The following is a 15,682-nucleotide window of genomic DNA, read 5'->3' on the forward strand; positions in this document are numbered from 1 at the left end:
GCTGATAAACAACTTCAGCAAAGTGGCTGGGTATAAAATTAACTCAAATAAATCAGTTGCCTTCCTCTATACAAAAGAGAAACAAGCCAAGAAAGAAATTAGGGAAACGACACCCTTCATAATAGACCCAAATAATATAAAGTACCTCGGTGTGACTTTACCCAAGCAAGTAAAAGATCTGTACAATAAGAACTTCGAGACACTGAGGAAAGAAATTGAAGAAGACCTCAGAAGATGGAAAGATCTCCCATGCTCATGGATTGGCAGGATTAATATAGTAAAAATGGCCATTTTACCAAAAGCAATCTACAGATTCAATGCAATCCCCATCAAAATACCAATCCAATTCTTCAAAGAGTTAGACAGAACAATTTGCAAATTCATCTGGAATAACAAAAAATCCAGGATAGCTAAAGCTATCCTCAACAATAAAAGGACTTCAGGGGGAATCACTATCCCTGAACTCAAGCAGTATTACAGAGCAATAGTGATAAAAACTGCATGGTATTGGTACAGAGACAGACAGATAGACCAATGGAACAGAATTGAAGACCCAGAAATGAACCCACATACCTATGGTCACTTGATTTTTGACAAAGGAGCCAAAACCATCCAATGGAAAAAAGATAGCATTTTCAGCAAATGGTGCTGGTTCAACTGGAGGTCAACATGTAGAAGAATGCAGATCGATCCATGCGTATCACCCTGTACAAAGCTTAAGTCCAAGTGGATCAAGGACCTCCACATCAAACCTGCTACACTCAAACGAATAGAAGAAAAACTAGGGAAGCATCTGGAACACATGGGCACTGGAAAAAATTTCCTGAACAAAACACCAATGGCTTATGCTCTAAGATCAAGAATCGACAAATGGGATCTCATAAAACTGCAAAGCTTCTGTAAGGCAAAGGACACTGTGGTTAGGACAAAACGGCAACCAACAGATTGGGAAAAGATCTTTAGCAATCCTACAACAGATAGAGGCCTTATATCCAAAATATAGAAAGAACTCAAGAAGTTAGACCGCAGGGAAACAAATAACCCTATTAAAAAATGGGGTTCAGAGCTAAACAAAGAATTCACAGCTGAGGAAAGTCGAATGGCTGAGAAACACCTAAAGAAATGTTCAACATCTTTAGTCATAAGGGAAATGCAAATCAAAACAACCCTGATATTTCACCTCACACATGTGCGATTGGCTAAGATCAAAAACTCAGGTGACAGCAGATGCTGGCGAGGATGTGGAGAAAGAGGAACACTCCTCCATTGTTGGTGGGGTTGCAGACTGGTAAAACCATTCTGGAAATCAATCTGGAGGTTCCTCAGAAAATTGGACATTGAACTGCCTGAGGATCCAGCTATACCTCTCTTGGGCATATACCCAAAAGATGCCTCAACATATAAAAGAGACACGTGCTCCACTATGTTCATCGCAGCCTTATTTATAATAGCCAGAAAATGGAAAGAACCCAGATGCCCTTCAACAGAGGAATGGATACAGAAAATGTGGTACATCTACACAATGGAATATTACTCAGCTATCAAAAACAACGAGTTTATGAAATTCGTAGGCAAATGGTTGGAACTGGAAAACATCATCCTGAGTGAGCTAACCCAATCACAGAAAGACATACATGGTATGCACTCATTGATAAGTGGCTATTAGCCCAAATGCTTGAATTACCCTAGATCCCTAGAACAAACGAAACTCAAGACGGATGATCAAAATGTGAATGCTTCACTCCTTCTTTAAATGAGGAAAAAGAATACCCTTGGCAGGGAAGGGAGAGGCAAAGATTAAAACAGAGACTGAAGGAACACCCATTCAGAACCTGCCCCACATGTGGCCCATACATATACAGCCACCCAATTAGACAAGATGGATGAAGCAAAGAAGTGCAGACCGACAGGAGCCCGATGTAGATCGCTCCTGAGAGACACAGCCAGAATACAGCAAATACAGAGGCGAATGCCAGCAGCAAACCACTGAACTGAGAATAGGTCCCCTATTGAAGGAATCAGAGAAAGAACTGGAAGAGCTTGAAGGGGCTCGAGACCCCAAAAGTACAACAATGCCAAGCAACCAGAGCTTCCAGAGACTAAGCCACTACCTAAAGACTATACATGGACTGACCCTGGACTCTGACCCCATAGGTAGCAATGAATATCCTAGTAAGAGCACCAGTGGAAGGGGAAGCCCTGGGTCCTGCTAAGACTGAACCCCCAGTGAACTAGTCTATGGGGGGAGGGCGGCAATGGGGGGAGGGTTGGGAGGGGAACACCCATAAGGAAGGGGAGGGGGGAGGGGATGTTTGCCCGGAAACCGGGAAAGGGAATAACACTCGAAATGTATATAAGAAATACTCAAGTTAATAAAAGAAATAACAAAAAAAAAAGAAAGACATGAAGAACTCCCTTAGAGAAATGCAGGAAAACAAAAATAAACAAATAGAAGCCTACAGAGAGGAATCACAAAAATCCCTGAAAGAATTCCAGGAAAACACAATCAAACAATTGAAGGAATTAAAAATGGAAATAGAAGCAATCAAGAGAGAACACAGGGAAACAACCCTGGATATAGAAAACCAAAGGAAGAGACAAGGAGCCATAGATACAAGCATCACCAACAGAATACAAGAGATAGAAGAGAGAATCTCAGGAGCAGAATATTCCATAGAAATCATCCACTCAATTGTCAAAGATAATGTAAAGCAGAAAAAGCTACTGGTCCAAAACATACAGGAAATCCAGGACTCAGTGAGAAGAACAAACCTAAGGATAATAGGTATAGAAGAGAGTGAAGACTCCCAGCTCAAAGGACCAGTAAATATCTTCAACAAAATCATAGAAGAAAACTTCCCTAACCTAAAGAAAAAGATACCCATAAGCATACAAGAAGCCTACAGAACTAAAAATAGATTGGACCAGAAAAGAAACACCTCCCGTCACATAATAGTCAAAACACCAAATGCACAAAACAAAGAAAGAATATTAAAAGCAGTAAGGGAAAAAGGTCAAGTAACATATAAAGGCAGACCTATCTGAATCACACCAGACTTCTCACCAGAGACTATGAAAGCCAGAAGATCCTGGACAGATGTCATACAGAGAACACAAATGCCAGCCCAGGTTACTGTATCCTGCAAAACTCTCAATTAACATAGATGAAGAAACCAAGATATTCCATGACAAAACCAAATTTACACAATTTCTTTCTATAAATCAGTGCTACAAAAGATAATAAATGGTAAAGCCCAGCATAAAGAGGCATGCTAAACCCTAGAGAAAGCAAGAAACTAATTGTCTTGGCAACAAAACAAAGAGAAGAAAAGCACACAAACATAACCTCACATCCAAATATGAATATAACAGGAAGCAATAATCACTATTCCTTAATATCTCTCAACATCAATGGTCTCAACTCCCCAATAAAAAGACATAGATTAACAAACTGGATACGCAACGAGGACCCTGCATTCTGCTGCTTCAGGAAACACACCTCAGAGACAAAGACAGACACTACCTCAGAGTGAAAGGCTGGAAAACAACTTTCCAAGCAAATGATCGGAAGGAGCAAGCTGGAGTAGCCATTCTAATATCAAATAAAATCAATTTTCAACTAAAAGTCATCAAAAAAGATAAGGAAGGATACTTCATAGTCATCAAAGGAAAAATCCACCAAGATGAACTCTCAATCCTAAATATCTATGCCCCAAATACAAGGGCACCTACATACGTAAAAGAAACCTTACTAAAGCTCAAAACACACATTGCACCTCACACAATAATAGTAGGAGATTTCAACACCCCAGTCTCATCAATGGACAGATCATGGAAACAGAAATTAAACAGAGATGTAGACAGACTAAGAGAAGTCATGAGCCAAATGGACTTAACAGATATTTATAGAACATTCTATCCTAAAGCAAAGGATATACCTTCTTTTCAGCTCCTCATGGTACTTTCTCCAAAATTGACCATATAATTCATCAAAAAACGGGCCTCAACAGGTACAGAAAGATAGAAATAATCCCATGCGTGCTATCAGACCACCACGGCCTAAAACTGGTCTTCAATAACAATAAGGGAAGAATGCCCACACATACGTGGAAATTGAACAATGCTCTACTCAATGATAACCTGGTCAAGGAAGAAATAAAGAAAGAAATTAAAGACTTTTTAGAATTTAATGAAAATGCAGGTACAACATATCCAAACTTACGGGACACAATGAAAGCTGTGCTAAGAGGAAAACTCATAGTGCTGAGTGCCTGCAGAAAGAAACAGGAAAGAGCATATGTCAGCAGCTTGACAGCACACCTAAAATCTCTAGAACAAAAAGAAGCAAATACACCCAGGAGGAGTAGAAGGCAGGAAATAATCAAACTCAGAGCTGAAATCAACCAAGTAGAAACAAAAAGGACCATAGAAAGAATCAACAGAACCAAAAGTTGGTTCTTTGAGAAAATCAACAAGATAGATAAACCCTTAGCCAGACTAACGAGAGGACACAGAGAGTGTGTCCAAATTAACAAAATCAGAAATGAAAAGGGAGACATAACTACAGATTCAGAGAAAATTCAAAAAATCATCAGATCTTACTATAAAAGCCTATATTCAACAAAACTTGAAAATCTACAGGAAATGGACAATTTCCTAGACAGATACCAGGTACCGAAGTTAAATCAGGAACAGATAAACCAGTTAAACAACCCCATAACTCCTAAGGAAATAGAAGCAGTCATTAAAGGTCTCCAACCAAAAAGAGCCCAGGTCCAGACGGGTTTAGTGCAGAATTCTATCAGACCTTCATAGAAGACCTCATACCAATATTATCCAAACTATTCCACAAAATTGAAACAGATGGATCACTACCGAATACCTTCTACGAAGCCACAATTACTCTTATACCTAAACCACACAAAGACCCAACAAAGAAAGAGAACTTCAGACCAATTTCTCTCATGAATATCGACGCAAAAATAATAAAATTCTGGCAAAGCGAATCCAAGAGCACATGAAAACAATCATCCACCATGATCAAGTAGGCTTCATCCCAGGCATGCAGGGATGGTTTAATATACGGAAAACCATCAACGTGATCCATTATATAAACAAACTGAAAGAACAAAACCACATGATCATTTCATTAGATGCTGAGAAAGCATTTGACAAAATTCAACACCCCTTCATGATAAATGTCCTGGAAAGAACAGGGATTCAAGACCCATACCTAAACATAGTAAAAGCCATATACAGCAAACCAGTTGCTAACATTAAACTAAATGGAGAGAAACTTGAAGCTATCCCACTAAAATCAGGGACTAGACAAGGCTGCCCACTGTCTCCCTACTTATTCAATATAGTTCTTGAAGTTCTAGCCAGAGCAATCAGACAACAAAAGGAGATCAAGGGGATACAGATTGGAAAAGAAGAAGTCAAAATATCACTATTTGCAGATGATATGACAGTATATTTAAGTGATGCCAAAAGTTCCACCAGAGAACTACTAAAGCGGATAAACAACTTCAGCAAAGTGGCTTGGTATAAAATTAACTAAAATAAATCAGTAGCCTTCCTCTACACAAAAGAAAACCAAGCTGAGAAAGAAATTGGGGAAATGACACCCTTCATGATAGACCCAAATAATATAAAGTACCTCGGTGTGACTTTACCCAAGCAAGTAAAAGATCTGTACAATAAGAACTTCAAGACACTGAGGAAAGAAATTGAAGAAGACCTCAGAATATGGAAAGATCTCCCATGCTCATGGATTGGCAGGATTAATATAGTAAAAATGGCCATTTTACCAAAAGCGATCTACAAATTCAATGCAATCCCCATCAAAATACCAATCCATTTCTTCAAAGAGTTAGACAGAACAATTTGCAAATTCATCTGGAATAACAAAAAACCCAGGATAGCTAAACCTATTCTCAACAATAAAAGGACTTCAGGGGGAATCACTATCCCTGAACTCAAGCAGTATTACAGAGCAATAGTGATAAAAACTGCATGGTATTGGTACAGAGACAGACAGATAGACCAATGGAACAGAATTGAAGACCCAGAAATGAACCCACACACCTATGGGCACTTGATTTTTCACAAAGGAGGCAAAACCATCCAATGGAAAAAAGATAGCATTTTCAGCAAATGGTGCTGGTTCAACTGGAGGTCAACATGTAGAAGAATGCAAATCGATCCATGCTTATCACCCTGTACAATGCTTAAGTCCAAGTGGATCAAGGACCTCCACATCAAACTAATAGAAGAAAAACTAGGGCAGCATCTCAAACACATGGGCACTGGAAAAAATTTCCTGAACAATACACCAATGGCTTATGCTCTAAGATCAAGAATCGACAAATGGGATCTCATGAAACTGCAAAGCTTCTGTAAGGCAAAGGACACTGTTTTTAGGACAAAACGGCAACCAACAGATTGGGAAAAGATCTTTACCAATCCTACAACAGACAGAGGCCTTATATCCAAAATATACAAAGAACTTAAGAAGGTAGACCGCAGGGATACAAATAACCCTATTAAAAATGGGGTTCAGAGCTAAACAAAGAATTCACAGCTGAGGAATGCCGAATGGCTTAGAAACACCTAAAGAAATGTTCAACATCTTTAGTCATAAGGGAAATGCAAATCAAAACAACCCTGATATTTCACCTCACACCAGTGAGAATGGCTAAGATCAAAAACTTAGGTGACAACAAATGCTGGGGAGGTTGTGGAGAAAGAGGAACACTCCTCCATTATTGGTGGGATTGCAGACTGGTACAACCATTCTGGAAATCAGTCTGGAGGTTCCTCAGAAAATTGGACATTGAACTGCCTGAGGATCCAGCTATACTTCTCTTGGGCATATATCCAAAAGATGCCCCAACATATAAAAAAGACATGTGTTCTACTATGTTCATAGCAGCCTTATTTATAATAGCCAGAAGCTGGAAAGAACCCAGATGCCCTTCAACAGAGGAATGGATACAGAAAATGTGGTACATCTACACAATGGGATATTACTCAGCTATCAAAAACAATGCCTTTATGAAATTCATAGGCAAATGGTTGGAACTGGAAAATATCATCCTGAGTGAGGTAACCCAATCACAGAAAAACACACATGGTATGCACTCATTGATTAGTGGCTATTAGCCCAAATGCTTGAATTACCCTAGATGCCTAGAACACATGAAATCAAGATGGATGATCAAAATGTGAATGTTTCACTCCTTCTTTAAAAGGGGAACAAGAATACCCTTGGCAGGGAATAGAGAGGCAAAGATTAAAACAGAGACAGAAGGAACACCCATTCAGAGCCTGCCCCACATGTGGCCCATACATATACAGCCACCCAATTAGACAAGATGGATGAAGCAAAGAAGTGCAGGCCGACAGGAGCTGGATGTAGATCTGTCCTGAGAGACACAGCCAGAATACAGCAAATACAGAGGCGAATGCCAGCAGCAAACCACTGAACTGAGAACAGGACCCCCGTTGAATGAATCAGAGAAAGAACTGGAAGAGCTTGAAGGGGCTCGAGACCCCATATGAACAACAATGCCAAGCAACCAGAGCTTCCAGGGACTAAGCCACTACCTAAAGACTATACATGGACTGACCCTGGACTCTGACCTCATAGGTACCAATGAATATCCTAGTAAGAGCACCAGTGGTAGGGGAAGCCCTGGGTCTTGCTAAGACTGAACCCCCAGTGAACGTGAACGTTGCGGGGAGGGCGGCAATGGGGGGAGGATGGCGAGGGGAACATCCATAAAGAAGGGGAGGGGGAGGGGTTAGGGGGATGTTGGCCCGGAAACCGGGAAATGGAATAACACTCGAAATGTAAATAAGAAATACTTAAGTTAATAAAAAGGTAATAAAAAAAAGTTAAAAAAATTACAAGCAAACACAATTGACCTCATTCCTTCATCCTGTATCCACCCTTGAGTTTTCAAAATCTGCATCTATAGTCATTTTTGTCTTAAGAGATCTAACAGCTAAAAGCTGGTCTGTTCTTTCACTCCCAGTCACACAATAGTAACCATGGTTGTAATGTAGCCCAGAAACTTTGGTAGGGCAGATTTCCTTGGCTATTGTGGCCACCTTTAGTATTTGAGAGTCTGATCAGGTAAATAATCCCTTTTCAGAAGTATCTCTGCAGTCTCTCAGAACCTTTACAGGGATACCGAAGTAGTGAGTATTTGCTTCAGATGCAATGTCTAAGTGGTTGTGTGGCTGGGATAAAACCAAACAGAACAGAACAAAACGAAACGAAAGGAAACGAAACGAAACGAAAGGAAAGGAAAGGAAAGGAAACGAAACGAAACGAAACGAAACGAAACGAAATAAAACAATTTTTGTTAGCTCATTTTTCTTGGCAAGCCGGAGTGCATACCAGGTAGGGAATGCATACCACGCAGGATGGTCTGAGCAAACCAATCCCTGAGCAGACCCCTAACACTGCGAAGGACTTGTTCCTGGAGGAATAAGGTTGCACAGGGAGTCTGTGTCACTGTGTCTGGCTGCTCATACCTGCATCAGGGAAAAGAAGTGATTCATTGTTATTCCGATATAGTCCTGCAGCCAGCTCTCGTTAATGATATCAAGTCTCTCCTGCTCTGCCTCTTCCTTCCTCGCTTCACAGATGTCCCACAGGCGGTCTCGCAGATCCTGAGTGAAAAGAAATAGCGTGGCTCTGCTTAAGAATCGTGCCTTGTACTCCTTCAGTATCAAGCACCCAAGAGCCTTTGCGCCTGGAGATGCCCCTTACAAAGACAGGACTAACAAGTTTCCGTGTTAGATATTTTTTTTTTTAATTAGGACTGTGACCTCTTGTTCTCTCAGATCAGGTGCCCACAAGTCTATCGTACTTTCCATGGATAGTTCTATCTGTGTGCTAGTAGTTTCTTTGTTAATCAACGTGTTTTGTTGAATGCCACTTTATGTGAATTGAAAAACAAAACAAAAGCAAATATTGTTGGTAGGGAAAAACACACTTTTGCATTTGAACCAAGGCCACAGGTTTATTACTTACCACAGATGCAGCGTACTTTGATAAAAAAATGTTTGTAACGGGATGATCAACATCAGCTCAGCAGCATACCGGGCTGTGGCCAGTGAGGAAGAGTGTGAACAGGATAATGTCTAACATGGTATAGTGATTAGGCCTAAGTATGGGCACTTGGGAATTTTTCATTTGTTTCAGAATGGTTCTGAGTATGAGTTCTTCTTAAATGTGCTGCTGACTTATCTGATCACCCATTAGATGCCTGCAAGCACCATTAGGCAGCTCATTCATTATCTTTATTTTTATAAGAGGGTACTGGGTCATAGGGAAGGCATTTTCCTCAGGTGAGTAAATGGTAAAGCTCGGATGTGAATCTTTGGGTTTGAGTAACATGTAGCACTCAGTTTTAAGCTCCAGAAATGATATAAGAGTAGAATTTAATACATAGGCGAATGCCAGCAGCAAACCACTGAACTGAGAACAGGACCCCCGTTGAAGGAATCAGAGAAAGGACTGGAAGAGCTTGAAGGGCCTCGAGACCCCATATCAACAACAATGCCAAGCAACCAGAGCTTCCAGGGACTAAGCCACTAACTAAAGACTATTCCTGGACTGACCCTGGACTCTGACTTCATAGGTAGCAATGAATAGCCTAGTAAGAGCACCAGTGGAAGGGGAAACCCTTGGTCCTGCCAAGACTGAACCACCAGTGAACGTGATTGTTGGTAGGGGGGTGGTAATAGGAGGAGGATGGGGAGGGGAACACCCATATAGAAGGAGAGGGGGAGGGGCTAGGGGGATGTTGGCCTGGAAACGGGGAAGGGGAATAACAATCGAAATGTAAATAAGAAATACTCAAGTTAATAAAGATGGGGGGAAAAAAAGAACTCTAGAGAGTAGAATTTAAGACAGAAAGTACTTTAGGGGCTCACGTGGCTATAATACTGTTTCTAGGAATAGACAGCCCTGCAGATACACTTTGTCATTCTGTCTTTATCCCATAATGCTTCCTTGGAGAAGCAGTTTGATGAGGAGTTTAGGTGCTTGGACATAGATTCCTATGCTGCCGCTTAACATGCTAAACTACTGGCCATATTTCTTCAGCTATACAATGGGGTTGTTACTGGTAGTACCTTCCTAGGATCACTGCTGTGTGGACAAAATAAGAAAGACAGCAACTAGCGAGTACTGAGCATTTAGAAACGATGGTTGCTGCATTATATAATGAGCTTGTTAAAATCTGTTGCAAGGAAAGGGAACAGAGGTGTCTGAGCTACAGTAATTTAAAGTTTCATTTCCAAAGATCATGTAGCTATAAAATACAAAAAATATAGAAGGATAGAGCTGGTTTTTCAACTAACATTACTTGTATCACTTTAAAAAATGGGTGTGAAGCCCGGTATGTGGTGTGTGTTAACATGTCTTTAATCCCAGCAATTGGGAGGCAGAGGCAGGTGGAATTGAGTTGGAGGCTAGCCTAGTCTACAGAGTTCCAGGAAAGCCAGTGCTGCACAGAGAAATCCTGTCTCAAAAACAAATGAACAAATAAATAAATGGATGTATATTAGCCTCATCCCAAACCAAACTTGAATTATTCACAGGCATGAAAGGATGGCAAGTTTTACTTAGGCTGCACAATTTTCTCCACTGTGCACTAGTGAGAATCTGCTGCTTCAAAGTCTTACTGTATTTTTGATGAGGCTTATTATGTTCAAATTGAGCCTTTCTCAAGTAGAATCATACTTGGTTCCGAGCTTCCTCGGAGAAGCAATTGGATGAGGAGTTCCACATACATATCTTTTTTTTTTTTCATCTTTATTAAATTGGGTATTTTTTATTTACATCTCGATTGTTATTCCCTTTCCTAGTTTCCAGGCCAACATCCCCCTAATCCCTCCCCCTCCCCTTCTCTATGGTGTTCCCCTCCCCATCCTCCCCCTATTACCACCCCCCCCACCAACAATCACGTTCACTGGGGGTTCAGTCTTGGCAGGACCAAGGGCTTCCCCTTCCACTGGTGCTCTTACTAGGCTATTCCTTGCTACCTATGAGGTTGGAGCCCAGGGTCAGTATCTTAATAACAAAAGTTTACTCAGAAGAATATGTGTTGACTTGTTCCCTCTTTGCTCTTCTTGTCAGCAATGTCTTTGTCTGTATATGATTGATATTTTAATTCTAATGTTTAATTTTCTTATTTGTGAAGTAGTCAAGGAACGTTTTTTATTCTCATTAATTCTATCCTCCTTTTCTCAAATTTAATTTCTACCTTCTTTTTGAAACTATGTTTATTTATATTCTTTCATGTATACAGAAAAACAATCAAACAAACAAAATAAATAAACTCACTAATACAAACATGTGTATCTATTTAATCTAATGCTGACATCTTTCAGGATCTTCTTAAAATATCTGCCTAGCATCCTATAAATGCTAAAATGAGATCCCTATCTGATTTCATATTTTAAATATTTAAAAGTAAAATGTGAAGTTGTAAAAAAAAATAGTAAAAATATGGTGAAGTTACATTTAATCCTAGGTTGGATTATTTTTAAATTGTCCATTAAAAGCAATATAATAAAAATTTCTAAATTACTTACATGAACATTTAAAAGCCTCAAATAAGTCAACATCAAACTTGGAATATATTTATAATATATTATGAAAGAATGGTATTTAACCATAGTATATAAAAAAGATATACCAGTTACTAAGAAAAAGAGTGCATTTCAGCAGAAGAATAGGTAGGAATCACAATTAGGATTCAGAGGACATAAAATAAAAGATTATTAAATGGGAAAAAATAGCTAACTTCAAATACAAAAGGAAGAAATACAATGCAAATTTTAAGAAAACATCTATATTTTTATCCACTAAGTTGGCAAAAATTTAAATATATGATAGAATTAATATTGGATGCATTCCTATAACCTATTGCTTTAAGTAAAATTCAAATCTCTATTGCTAATTTTTAAATTAAATTGAAAATAAAAATTTGTAAGTTTTCAATGTCTAAAAGAACTTAGACATAAGCACAATCTTTTACTCAATTATTTTAACTTTTTATTTATAGTCTTATAAATTAGCTCAAGAAAACTGTTAATTATTAATGATGTCAATATGTATATAACTAGTTTAAATGTTATGATATAATTTTATATTAAAATTGGTACATACAAGTTTGTTAGTGAAATATGATTAATAATGGAAACCTCCTCAAAAATCATTATAATGTTCACTAGACAAACCCTTTAGTCATAAAAATGTTGCTATAGATGAATTCTTATTCACAAAGAAAACATTTTGTATTGATGAATAAAATGTTGAAAAGGTATATATGTACTGCATATAAATTTTTTGAAAATTATTAGAAATGGTAAATATATTTGTACATATAACTGTAGCTACTATTGGCTGGGATTATAGACTTGTCATTTTAAGTCTGATTTCTACTCATTATTTAATTAATCTACAGTAGACACGTGGTGCATTTGGATTTCGAAAAAGGGATAAATGACATATCCAGACTACTAAATTTCCCCTTTCTCTGCCAGCAGCCATCTACTATGAGAAAGAAATGTAGAGGAGAGAGACTCTGAGGCTGGTTCTATGAACAGTGGGAAAGAAACAGAAACAAAAGGCAGTTGTAGGATTTACTTAGATGAATTATTTTGAGAAATGCTTAAGGACAAGTAATAGGTGAACATCGCTTAGGTGAAAGCTATTGGCATGTCCCTGTCATCCAGGCCATGAGGCTGTCTTGCTATTTTTGTGAGAGATCATGGCTGGTTTCCCGACTGGTCTTCTTGATCTTTATTTCCCTACGGGAGCATTTAAAACCATACATCTGGGTTTCCTGTCTTTACTATAAAGTGACCCAAGACCTTGGGTCATATGGTCTCCTACAATCCTTCTGACCTCATCAGTAACCTCTCACCTATATTCACTTTGCTCTCCAGTCCTCGAGAGTCTCCATGCACATCAAGACTTGGGATCGCTATGGCTTTGTTCTCTCTGACTGATTAACCTTCCTCTGTATATGCATGGAGTTCACTCCAGCATTCTGGCTCTCAGTCCATTCAATTATCCTATGTGTAGGATTTCCACATCCACAACAAGCAAAATAGTTATAGAAATGCTTCAACCTCTTGTTTGTTTTCTTGATGTCATCATAGATTTTAAAAACAAACAAACAAACAAACATAATACCACACTCATCTTACATTTATTGGTTTTTAATTATTCTATCCACTGGCTACCATCATGGAAATATATTTGTGTTCACCTGTTAAACCCTAGTCCTGTGGACATAACAAATGCTTTACTATTTTCACACCACATAATGGACTCTGGGGTAGAGTTGGCAATATATTTGTTACACAAATGACTATAATGATACCTTTTATAGACAATTCCTTTGAGTTGATACATTTGATCTTGGAAGGCAGCTGGCTAGTAGTCAGGATAATCTAGGGTGGGTGTGGTGGCACATACAATTAGTGCCAGGGCTTGGGAAGTAGAGGCAGGTGGACCTATGAATGTTTGAAGGCAGCCTGGTTGACATAGTGAGCTTTAGATCTTCCAAGGCTATGTAGTGAGATCTTGCCTCAAACAAACAAACCTAATCAAGATGTTATGAAAGATGGGGAATATTTCATCTTATTCTCTGCCAACAGCCATCTACTATGAGAAAGAAGTCTTATCTTAAGCTCCTAAGACTCAAGAAATTCTAAAAGGAGGCTTATTTAATGCTAGAAGTAAACAACCCAAAAGATTTAAGAAGTTTCTCACACTAATGTGTCTTTCAGACCACATGATGGACTCTGGGTTAGAGTTGGCAATATATTTGTTACACAAATGACTATAATGATATCTTTTATAGACAATTCCTCTGAGTTGATACAGTTGATACATCCCCTCCCCCAAACAATACAGGCTATTGCCTCTGCTCTTAGATGATCACCAGAACTTGACAGTAAGAACCTACTGCTGAAAATGCCACCTATCCTAGTAACAAGACCTAGAGAAATCAAGTCAGTATTCACCAGGAAGCTTCTTCCCTTCAAGCTAGCCCTCATCATACTAAAAGACCCTATGCAGATTTCTGGAGGTAAACTGTCATCAATAAATTTATCCAGTTGTCAACTACGTAAGCTACATTAATGCTTGGTATGGGAAGAAAAGTACATGGATATAATAGTGGAACAAATGTTATGAGGTAACCAACTACTGTCTGACTAGAATTAGAGCCCACTTTGCAGTAGAAAATACCTGCTTGGAACTACAAATTTGAACAAAACCACCATAGTTAGGGAGTCAGAGGTGACAAGGCCAAACCAACTACTATTATGTTACTTAATGAACATAATATCAAACCACTCTCTAAATTCATGCCTTTCTACCCATAGATCTGTCTAACTCTCAAATCAGATCAGAAAAATTTCTTTTTGTAGTAGATATTGGCTAGAAAAGAAACTCATAAATGGTCAAAACACAGAGAATAAATGACTGCTTCTGCACTCAGAAACAGATAGCAGTTGTTGTAGACTTTACAAGACCTGTGCATGATCAAGCTAATCAAAATTCTAGTATGAAATAGGTGCTAAAGAGCTCCCACTCTAAAGTAAATTTCTATGGACAGTCAATGGCTTCAGGAGGAGGGAAAGCCAGTTTTCTTAAGGGATGTGATTTCTGGTACTTTGAACATGCTCCAGCGATGGGCCACACACAGAAGCATATAGACAAAACATATTGAATTTAATAAAAGAAGAGATGAAGTTGTGGGAGTTAGGACAGTGGGAGGTTGATCCTGAAAGAGTTAATGAGAGGAGTTAAGGTGAATATGATCAAAATATGTTGTATGAAATTCTCAAAGAATAATTGATATTTGTTCAAAGAAGTTCCCCAAACTGACCAGATACATCGGACCACTAGATCTCCAAGTTTATAAAAGCAGTAAAGGCTAGACACTCCCAACATAGAACTGGTGGAGTAGCCATGCTTCCCAGAAGGGATTCCGACAAGCTGGTACCTAGAAGAGGCAGAGAGTGCTTGAGCCACCTGGAAGAGGTTCTCTTTAATCTGTCAAGCTATTTCCAAGTTGTGCAGTGAGCTCTAGGTTTTCAGATTTTTTTGAGCCATGACCCATGCTTGATAAACTTTGAGTCATTTAAGCTTCTGTAAGTAACCTCTCTCTCCCGCACTCCTTTAAGCAACTATGCTAAACTCATTACCAAGCTGGGCTGTGTTTCTTCACTTCTCTTGTAAATCCCCTGTCTAGAATGAATAGAAATTTAGTTACATTTCCCTAGGAATAGTGCCATACAACAAGATCATAATATTTGACTCTCATTAACCAACACATAAAACAGTTTCAAGATATCCCTGTGCTGGTACGAGCGAGGTTTATCAGTTGACACAGGGGAGATGAAGTCTGTGGAAATGAATAGGGCTTCTTGTGCACTAGAAGCCCTTACCTCAAACATCAAGGTAATAAACTTGATTTATGAACTCACAAGAATCTACCTGCATTCCAACTTCTTTTTTTTTTTTTTTCCGGAGCTGGGGACCAAACCCAGGGCCTTGCGCTTCCTAGGCAAGCGCTCTACCACTGAGCTAAATCCCCAACCCTGCATTCCAACTTCTAAGGATATGTTTGATAGAGAG

At 39.0% G+C, this 15,682-nt stretch overlaps 1 protein-coding gene across 4 annotated transcripts in view; it reads right to left on the bottom strand.

Moving 5' to 3' along the window:
- Spef2 (sperm flagellar and cilia associated 2) overlaps window positions 1-15,682 on the bottom strand; it is a 182,471-nt gene that overhangs the window by 55,333 nt on the left and 111,456 nt on the right. For all 4 annotated transcript variants that reach the window (XM_087632807.1, NM_022620.2, XM_087632806.1 and 1 more), the window contains 1 exon segment: window positions 8,545-8,682. In XM_087632807.1, the coding sequence (XP_087488933.1) occupies window positions 8,545-8,682 (138 nt within the window).

This window comes from Rattus norvegicus, chromosome 2, assembly GCF_021556685.1.
Source record: "Rattus norvegicus strain SHRSP/BbbUtx chromosome 2, alternate assembly SHRSP_T2T, whole genome shotgun sequence".
Taxonomy (NCBI): Eukaryota; Metazoa; Chordata; class Mammalia; order Rodentia; family Muridae; genus Rattus; species Rattus norvegicus.